Consider the following 10,453-nt stretch of genomic DNA (forward strand, 5'->3'; position numbering starts at 1 on the left):
GAAATTGTGGCGTTGTCCAAAGTAGTGGAAAATCACTTAAATGCATCTAACACAGCCATGTTAGCCGAACATAAAGAATTACAGGAGGTTAGGACTGTAGCATTACAGAATCGTATGGCACTCGATCTTCTATTAGCCGCCCAGGGGGGCACATGCAAGGTGATTGGATCTGAGTGTTGTTCTTTCATCTCTGATGCTACACCTGAGGTAATGGATATGGCTCATGATACCGCCAGGGGGATAAAAGAGTTGCATGAAACTCATAGGTTTACCCTTGGGGATTTAACTGGAACTTTTGGATCGTGGGGTGCGGGGTTGGTTAAATTTGCAGTAACCGTTTCAATGTTTATCTTAGTTGTGCTAATTGTGATAATCTGCTTGGTCACTGTAGTTAAACTAGCCATACGAAAGATGACCAAAACCGCCCTCCAGGCTCCACAGAGACTAGTAGGATATTCCACAGTTGATGACTCCGTGTTGATGTACGATGCCCAGCTTTCAGATCCGTGGGGCTCAATCACGGCTTCTGCGCCATGGGGACCCCCACAAAATGAATGACAAGTTGATTAAAATTGACACTCAGAATGTAGAAGATGTATATAGATTTTACCCTTTCGGGTTTTTACACTACGCAATAAATGTCTGATTCTTCTTTTTCAGATTTTTGAACAATGTATTTGACTAAAATGAATGTATAGATAAGTGCCTTACTTTTGACTAAAGCGTAATGAAGTATACGTGAAGTAATGTTAAAGCTTGAAGACACTGCAATTTCTCAGATTACAGATTAATTGAATCACCACTGTGAATGTTATACCTTGAACTGTGAATTTCAACTGGACCTTTACAATCCAGATTTTATACCTCAGGTGGATTGCTAATAATCCTAAATGTTAAATGTGTTTTTACTATAATTGTCTTGAAGCAAATCTTTGAGATGCAAGCTATTTTTAAAGTTTGTAATTTGATGATTAAGGAGGACTGAATGATAAATGATAAAAGAGGTTATTTGAAAACATATATTTTACTATTTTCTTCTATATTTTTTGGTATGTTTATTTTTGTGCTATTGATGAACGATTTGTCTAAACACTGAGGACATATTTTGGTATTTCTACACGGTCATATGAAGTTGATATGTGGAGCCATTCCTGAATGTTTAAATAGTCTGAATCCCAGGTTATAATGTGAATGTCTTGAAATAGTTGATCTCTTAAAATGAGACCAAAAGGGGGATTTGTAGTGGAATATTTGTATGTATTCATGTTAGCAAACTATGGATAAGCTTAAAATGGGAATAATTTGGGTAAAACTGTGAGCTGGATTTGGGGCCTGTTGACATGTGTTTTTGAGGACAAAGGAAGATGGGGGAAGGTGAGAGCATGTCTTGATTTGCATTCAATTTAGATCTAGCTACAGTGATTGGGGAAACCTAAGATTTGAGGTGTTAGTGATATTTGGGGCTGCCAATCAAGGAGATCCAAATGGGAGGATCTGATAACTCCTCCCATTGTTAAAGAGTATAAACACAGACACACACGCGGTGTTCAGCCTCTTTCCTCTGGCTGGCTCACGTGCAGGTAAATTCGGGATCCCAAAGATTAACTGTATTGAATTTGTTCTGTATTGATTGTATTGCATTATCATATTACCATTAAAGTAGATTATTGTTTAACGGTTACTTGGTGGCACTGGATTCCTTCCTGTATTATAACCAGCTTGATAGGGACGCGCGGAGATTTGAAAAGCGGACCAGATATCCCTTTAAATCTCTAACAGGTTGGCCCCACGCGCAAAGTTATGAGGCCCTCTGTGTCGCGAGCGTCGACAGACGGACGGGGGTCGGGGGCGGGGGGTGCTAATGGAGCCTCGCAGCGCGATTAGACTGTAGGTGTGCCGCATTTGCACTTCAGATGAGGCTCCCTCTGCAAAATGAAGAACCCTCCGCAAGATGAGGCCCCACGCAGTCTGCGTGATCGGCCTGTAGGCTATACTGTTTGATACTTATTAAGTTATCTTGTGTTAGGCCGATTGTGAATGCCATCTCTCTTGTAATATTGTTTTTTAATATACATTTAGTAGGCCTATTTAAAATCGTTTGCCTCCAAATCAACTATGATGATTCATTGAAGTTCTTAACTGGTCTTTAGTTTTCTTGTGCTATCAGGCTGATTATGTCGTTATCTCCAGTTAACAAAGCTCATGTTTTTAAATGACAAAGTACAAACTTGTGATTCTGAGAAAGCGGGATTTAAAAAAAAGCCTTCACCGGTTTCCGACTGAACTTTGCTATTCTATGCATTTCATTTCATAATATTGTGACTCATTCTTTACCTGCTGGGTCAGCAGCTGCAGAGGATCCGTACCCATTAGCATTAGCAACACCATAACTGTAGACTCCGAATGGAGAGTCAGGGTGAGAAATTTGATAGAAGTTTGCCCCGGTGCTATAGTACATCTCAGCCCAGGAGTAATCAGTCCCATCCACTTTTCGCCAGTTGAACGTTGTAGTTTGGGGCTGGGGGTCCATTTTGATGCCATCCAGGTGTTTGTTCTGAGCCACAACTATAATATAGTTGTAGAAATCTCCCTGTCCCTCCAGGGAGTAGGAGGTGCTGAAATGACTTGTGGGCAGTATAGTCATCAGGAAGGGATCAACAGACTGGACTACGTCATCAGGACCTCCGTTGAATTCAAACAGCACTTGGACACCTTTGTCTGATTTCAAATACATAGGATGTGGCCACTGAGACTGGAGCTCGATAGTTTGTCCCGCAAACATATGGTAACTCTGCACCTTTCCATTGAAATTCACGCTTATTTCAGTGTGCTGGGATGCTTGGACGATAACACTATCATATGTAGAAAATAGGTAGCGGTAGGGCAGGGGTGCAATGATGAATTCTTTCCCCCAGCTGTTTACAGGGAGAAGTTGTTCATAGACATGGTTGCAGGCAGTAAACTTCTGAATACAGCTATGTCCGGAGGAGACGGCGACAGGGAGGCGGGACACTACGTTAGTACCTCTCAGGTTATCGTGACTCTGAATCTGAACGGTCTCAAACGGCTCTAGCTTCAGGGATATCTTGCTTTGTCTCCTGTAATATTTCCCTTGGAATCTCACAGAGCCCTGTAGTAAAATCTCAACAAAGTTAGGCTCCTTGTGGTTTGTGATAGAAAATTCTTTAAAGGTGCCTTTCAGGTTGCTGTTAGGAGTGAATATGAAGTAGTCAGTCCCCCAGTCCTTCACTGGGTAAATCACAGAGGTGTCGGCCGTGTACTGCTTAAAGTTGAGAGACATCACAGTGATATCTTGGCTCGCCTCGATCAGCACAGTCTTATTGAACTTTTCACTGCCTCTCATCTCCACACTGTCAGGTAGTTTGAAGGAGCCGCTCGAACCAGGACTAATTTCCTTTTCAAAGACCTCACCCATAGCAGACACCTTGACCTTGGTGCTGCCTTGTGAAGAAGGCAGAGCAGTGACCTCAACCAGGAAACGAGTATCTTTAGTGTCCGCGTAAAGGTTCTGCATGAAAGATGTGGCAAAATCTCTTCCTGCTGGTGAAGCAGAACAGAGTCCTGGAAAGAAATCACAAAAAATGAGAAAATTGGTTAGCAGAAAAATCTTTAAATGCCAGTGAGAACAATTTAGTTAGTAAACATAGAAATAGCACAATTTATAAATAATCGGAATTGTATTTAAATAAAATTGATACAAGTATGAACATACCAAAAGATAAACTCTTCATGATCAAAAAAATCACCCATTTTAGACTATTGTATATTATATTAGTGAACATTGGACAGATATTATTGGTGCATTATTGTTGTCAATGCTTTAATGCAGCTGCTAATAAATAAGCAGATTTTTACCACTTAATATACTTTTTTGATTATAATTTAGTATTCATTATATGAATTTGCTGTAAATACATAATAAAGTCATCAAATAAGTGTGGTGGACAAAAAAACAATACATAATTTTGCCTCGGCATGTAGGGTAGACGTATGGACTTAATAACAGAAATAATCAAGTTATTTTCCACCAATGTTAAATGAAATGACATGTTCTCCTGACAGCCTGAAAATGTAAATATAGAAATAATATGTACTAGTTATAAGTGATACCACTACGACGAGGCAAGTTTTCAAACATAAGCACATTCATAGCAGTAAAAAATGTGCTTTCTTTTGTTGACTTACCACCGAGCAGTACAACCACCAGACAGTAGACCGGCCCTTCCATTGTTGAACCTAAAATAATTTAAACACATTGACAAAGTTATCCATACAATAGCATTAAAACAACAGAGCACAATCTTAGACACAAAATAACACTGTTCAAATTGTTTAAAAAAAGTATCTACATTTCCAAGAATAGACAAAATGATGGCTGTCTGACAACTAACAAGCATGTTATCATTCAGAAAAGAACCGAAGGCAGGAGTTTAACAAGAGGCAGAGACAGGATTTTGGCACAATGTAACCCACTTCAAAAATGCATGAAGAAGGGAATACGATTGAAGAGGTGAACACTTTGACAACACTAATACAATAAATACAATAATTAAACTAAAATTGTATTAAAATGAGAGTTTAACTGTATTTTCTACCTCATCAGACTTTAACAAATAAAAGATTTTTGAGCATGAAGCCTTCATTAGAGCATTTCACAATTGTAATACTAAAGCACAAAGGGTATCTTCTAAGATATAAATACTAAAATCAAGCTGTTACAGCAACATTTAGCTTTAAACCATATTTGAGTGGTTTGTTTAAGTATATTTATGCGTCTGTAATATTTGCAAATCAACCTTACCTGAACCACAAAACCAAGGATCCCGTAAAAGGTATTTCGATTTATGTCCTTTTATTTGTCTTGGTAATGCAGGGAAAGCCAATCAGGGAGAAGGTGACAGGGCGCGGCACGGATGCCATGTCATCAACCAAATCTCTAATCAAAAGGCAACACTTTCTCTTGGCAAATATTACAAGTCAGGTGAAAGCCAAATTCTCAACTTGTCAGGGTTTTGTTGAACTAGTTTAAAGAATCACAGGATCATAAATGGACTCACAAAACACCCTCTCACCTAAACATAATGCTAAATGTATGAGGATTGTGATGCGCTAAGCTTCAGACAATTCAACAGTTCGACTCAAATTAAATAATAGACTTACATCAAAAATACTTATTATGAATACATGATAAATGCAAACACCAGGTGATTTTATATTGTAAGACATATTGTGCCAATTTTTCCAACCGCTTTTACTATTTTCAGGTAAAATTGATCGAGCTTAAGGGTTACATTAGAAATATATGAGAGAGTCTCTAAGGACCATGGATACCAAATAACAAAAACAAACGATAGAACTATACTTCCATGAGAAAGATATGAATCAAATGAGTCAGTATTTGACATTTGCAGATTGCATTGGCGATGACAGTGCACATGTGAAGGGTGGAGGAATGACACATCTAAAGACACACCCCAATAAACACCCAAAACACAAAGAGACCAATCAAATACTGATGGATTTTTATGGACTTAGTCATGTTGTTGAAATAAATTGACATTACATATTATACAAGATATAAAATATAAAATATCTCAACCATCAGCTAGCTTGTGATTCAATCAACTTTCTAACAGAACAATGCCGACAGCTGAAATAATTGTGCGAGAATTGTTTGAATTGTAGGGAGGGAACTCACTGATTGTCCAGCGAGTGCATCCTTCCTTCCTCTCACATGTAGCAAATCAAAACTCTGTTTGTAGATAACGAAATGAGAGGAGAGGTTGAGTATTTCTGATTACAGAAAGCACACTCAGCCTGTTTTTTAAAACAGGGGTTAGCGAGTTTACCATAAAGTCTGACATTTCAGAGTTGTTTTGACACAGGTGCCAGGCTGTGCCACTTCCCATTTTATCCAGTCAGCAAAGCATCACCGGCTTACCAAACAAGTGCTCAACACTTTTTTCCTAAAAAAAAGAAATCCCCAAATGAATTCACAGATTTTTCTTTTTTTCAAATATCCTTTTGACATAGAGAATTGTTTTGGCATGTGTCACTTATAGTGCAGATGGGACACAGTTTTCGTTTTAGCAGCTTAGAAGCAGATTTGTTGGTATTATCAATCACAAGATGCAGTTTATCACAGTATTTCTCAAACTCGATCATGCTCTGATGAACACTTAATTCCCAATCAGTCTGTGATGGGGCCTTTTGACAAATCTTACGTTTTCCGCAGTTTCAGGAAAAAGACAACCTACCACTCTTTCTTTGTTTACAAGTAAGAAACTATATCGGGCAACACTTTACCACCTCATGCTCCATAAATACCAGACGATGTTTGATTCAATTTAAAGTGGACCTATCATGCTATATTTGAATAATATATTGTCGGGCCATACCTATATAAAACATGTCTGTGAAGTTTTTTTTCAAAATACCAAACAGATCATGCATTTTAGCCATGGCTCATTTAGCTCTATTTGCTCTTTTCCAGCCCTGTTTTTGCAAGGGCTGATTCTGTGAGAAGTCTTCTTCGCTGCTTTTGTGGCAGACTACAGCGCCACCTACAGGCCTGGCATATGTACCACAGCATCTACAGCGCTTTCGAGCGGCAATGGCCGTGGCCCAACCCCCCATTCCCCTGATAGGTGGAGAGTTGCCCATATGGCGGAGCTCCCTGTTTCTGACGTCAGAACAATTTCAAATCTGTATCAGTCTGTATCAGCTCCGTTGCAGCCCCGGTTTTAGTGAGAGGGTTGTGTTTTCTGAGACTTGGTGAGTTCCCTGACACACCGGGGACACATATTCATGTATAAAAGACGTACAAAGTGCATTTTGCATGATAGGTCCCCTTTAAGTAGCAGCACAGACTGTATTACTCAGAAAGGAAACTCCACAGCAGCATTTTGCCTGAGGTATGATCACAATGTGATGAGTGTTATTCTACTGAGGGCACCTTGAATCATAGCTTGGCCTGCTATTCAAAGATTACCTAATACTGGGAGGACTTTTTTATTTTCCAAAATAATAAGTCTGTTATTGTATTTCACACTCCTCATTTCACACAACAGATCAAAGAAAAAATGTTGTCCACGGACTTGCGAAGAAAGTTATGCTCCAGCATTGTTGAACACCTGAAGGCACCACTGTTTTTACATTCGGAACAACTTTTTGCCATGAAAGACAAGTTGGACAACTTTCAACAAGTTGTTCCCTCTCACTCCAACCCACAAAACCATCAAGTAGATTAACAGACACTTGTTTTTATTTTAGCTTTGTTAGAATGTTTTTTTCCTCGGATAACAAGTCAACATTTCTGCGGTGAAAAGGGCTTATTACGACATGTATTATCAGGGCCCTGGATTATTTATTTCCCTTACGAATGCAGACTTTTGAGAACAAATTGTTATGTTGTCTGTATCAGCAGATATCACCAAGGTTCAAACTCATTACGTTTTTATCTTGACAGGACATGACATTGACCCCCACAAGCACACTCAAACATACACACCATTTCCCTTAATCTCTTACACCCCCACTTCCAAGCATTTCACGCCCACAGACTCCAGTCCCCTCACCCATATAAGCTGGTAACGTTCAGGTCACAATACCACAAGCAGCTTGTTGGAGAGAAATTTCAAAATTAAAGCTCCTGCTACCATACAGCTATGATTTCGATTGTAGGCCTCTCAGGATTTTGGATACTCGCACTGCTGACCCTCCATGGCGCAGATGTGGGAGGTATTTGCTTTAAGATTCTTCAAGCATTTATACTTAATGTACTCTTCAAATTGCAATGCTGTTAACTTTTGTGAATCTTTTCCCACAGAGACCAAGAAAAGCTCTCTGAATGAGCTTGACGTGCCTTTCCCGCCTGCATGTCCCACAGTGAAGAACCTTGCTGCCGTCTGCCTCCTGGGTCAGGGTCGTCCCAGATACCTGTCCAGCTTCTTTCCAAACTCCGGGGTCAGTCACTTCCGTCGCCGTGGAAACTCCATCAACCGTATGGAGTCGTGGTTCAGTCTGTGCTGCAGAGGACAGGAGGACCAGATCCTCTGCTGCACACAACAAGCTGTGAGTGTGTGTGTGGGGGAGAAATGATATTACATAGGTATTTATAAATATATGTATGCAGAGGAAACCTGACTCTTAGCTAGATACATCAGCTTTTGGATTAAATTAGAAATATAATTCAGATTCCAATTCGAATGTTATAAAATATTCGAACCTCAAAACAAAAATTACTATGATAAATGCATTTTGTAAAATGTTTCCCCTGCTTTAATAACAAGCCCAACTACACTTAGAACTCTTAGTTTTTCATCAGGGAATATAATATTAAATGTTTAAATGTCCTCATGTACATGTCTTTTTTATTTGGGGTTATTTTAAAACAAGGGCGGTGGTGGCGAAGTCGATAGGGACTTGGCTTGGCAACTGGAAAGTCACCAGTTCAAGTCCCGGCAAGACCAAGTGCTACCGAGGTGTCCCTGAGCAAGGCACCGTTCCCTACACTGCTCTTCGGGCGCCGTTCAAAATGGCAGCACACTGCTCCTAACACAGGATGGGTCAAATGCAGAGAAACAATTTCCCCACGGGGATTAATAAAGTATATCAAAATAAAAATAAAAGAAAGAAAATACTTTCTGTATTTGAAGATTTACAAAAAAAAATGTGTTTTTAAAAAAAAATCAAATCATAACACGAAAAACATAATTGATATAATGTAACAATGAAAACTGTTGATTTAAAACATAATTCAGGAACAGATTATATTTATGCCAGTTTGTATGTGCCTATTCTTAAAGATAGCTACATGGTGACCAAAAGGCCTCAGAGATTCAGCATGAGCAGATTAAAATACAAATGACAATAAACGTTTTGAAGAATTACTAAATCATAGAGTAATGTAGTCTTCTGCACCTAATAACAAAGCCACATATTTAACTAAGTGAATGGTGAGGATGTGCAGATTGAGCTGATGCTTTTGAGGGGAGATGAAATACCACTTTGTGACACCATGAATGTTTTTCTTACAGTGGAAACAAGCCCTGTCCCAGTTCTGTACTGAAGAGTCTTCCACCATGACTGTGGCATATGTGTGCTGTGCGGACACAGGAGAGGCTCGCTGGACTTGCTTCAACAGCGAGCTGCCAAACCCAAACTATGATACAACCCCAGGCTACACTGCACCCCCGTTCCCTGAGGAGGCAGGATTCACCTTTGATGCAAATGCTTGCTAAGGGATAATCAACATAACATATACAGTATTAAAGAAAACAAAAAACGCCTATTGTATAACTTTTAGGGGGTAAGAAGAAAAAAAATGTGTACAAGATAATAATAATAATAATAAGAGGTATAATGCGATGTATCCTGCCGTTCTTATCAGAGAGGAGGACAGTAGTAAGGGTGATAACAGCTGAAGTATTATTGTATCTCTGTATTTACCCATGCTTTGTCACAACAACAAGAAAATGTTTTTTTTAATTGCACATTTTCAGTCAACACTCAAATAAGACAGTTTCTGACATGTAATGTTGTTTTATTAGAGAAATAAAGGATGCAATGAAGACAGAAAAGATCTCAACTGCTTTTTTTTGTCACTTAACAAGCTACTGATAGTGGAATTGACATACATTGGAACAAATGGTAACAGGAAATAAAAAACAAGTTGAGTGTTGAAACAAGGTCATGTCATGTAACAGAAAAATCCCACATGTAATTAAACCTTTTACAAATAGCCCACCAGGGGTCACCGTTTCCTGTAATGAAACACATAGGGGTGTGGGACATTCACAGATCTGTGATCACTAAAAAACAGTTTGGAAGTGCTGCTGGGCCTGAATAGCTGGAGAAAAATTCACAAATAAACATAATAAAACATCTTAAAACTGTTTGACTGAGATATTTAAATGTGTACAGTATGTTTTTGTATTTGAACTGTTAATTTGCTCCAGGCCAACAAACGAAAGACCAGATCATTTCCGGTTGTGCTTCAAAATAATTGTGGATCATTCAGAATCAGAACAGATCATCCTTGAGAGTAGGAAAACAGTTGTGATAATAGCAGAACAAATACAAAAAAATATAAAAACAAAATAAAAATTGCATAGTAGTATAATTGGCACATTTGTGTTGTGAAATTAGTCATGCTATTGTCAGTGTATCAACAGTATTGCAATGGTGAGTGAAATGAAATAAACAATTAGTTAAGTACACATTTAGGTAATTGTACTTTTAGGTAATTGTGCATTTAATTTTTGTGATTCAGTCACTGCTTAATCTTTGGTTTGGTAAAACAGGGAAAAGCTGATCTGTAGATTTATTGACTATTTGCTTCAGTTCTAATTGCTACTTGGACTCTATTAATGGCTCTAAATACCTACTTGAGTATTTAACTACATATATATCTATATTCAGTGGTGTAATG

At 38.7% G+C, this 10,453-nt stretch overlaps 1 protein-coding gene across 1 annotated transcript; it reads left to right on the forward strand.

Moving 5' to 3' along the window:
* The first annotated feature begins 7,601 nt into the window (after positions 1-7,601).
* On the forward strand, positions 7,602-9,907 carry LOC117542637 (extracellular matrix protein 1-like). The gene is made up of 3 exons (XM_034210429.1): positions 7,602-7,761; positions 7,850-8,094; positions 9,060-9,907. The coding sequence occupies exons 1-3, from the start codon at positions 7,689-7,691 to the stop codon at positions 9,261-9,263; spliced, it is 522 nt and encodes a 173-aa protein (XP_034066320.1). The 5' UTR covers positions 7,602-7,688; the 3' UTR covers positions 9,264-9,907.
* The last annotated feature ends 546 nt before the right edge of the window (positions 9,908-10,453 follow it).

Source organism: Gymnodraco acuticeps, unplaced genomic scaffold, assembly GCF_902827175.1.
Source record: "Gymnodraco acuticeps unplaced genomic scaffold, fGymAcu1.1, whole genome shotgun sequence".
Lineage (NCBI taxonomy): Eukaryota > Metazoa > Chordata > Actinopteri > Perciformes > Bathydraconidae > Gymnodraco > Gymnodraco acuticeps.

Bases quoted from the DNA above. Each gene is read 5' to 3' on its own strand.
- LOC117542637 (XM_034210429.1), top strand. From the start codon at position 7,689: ATGATTTCGATTGTAGGCCTCTCAGGATTTTGGATACTCGCACTGCTG. The intron at 7,762-7,849 runs GTATTTGCTTTA...CTTTTCCCACAG, and splicing joins CCATGGCGCAGATGTGGGAG to AGACCAAGAAAAGCTCTCTG. The intron at 8,095-9,059 runs GTGAGTGTGTGT...TTTTTCTTACAG, and splicing joins TCTGCTGCACACAACAAGCT to TGGAAACAAGCCCTGTCCCA.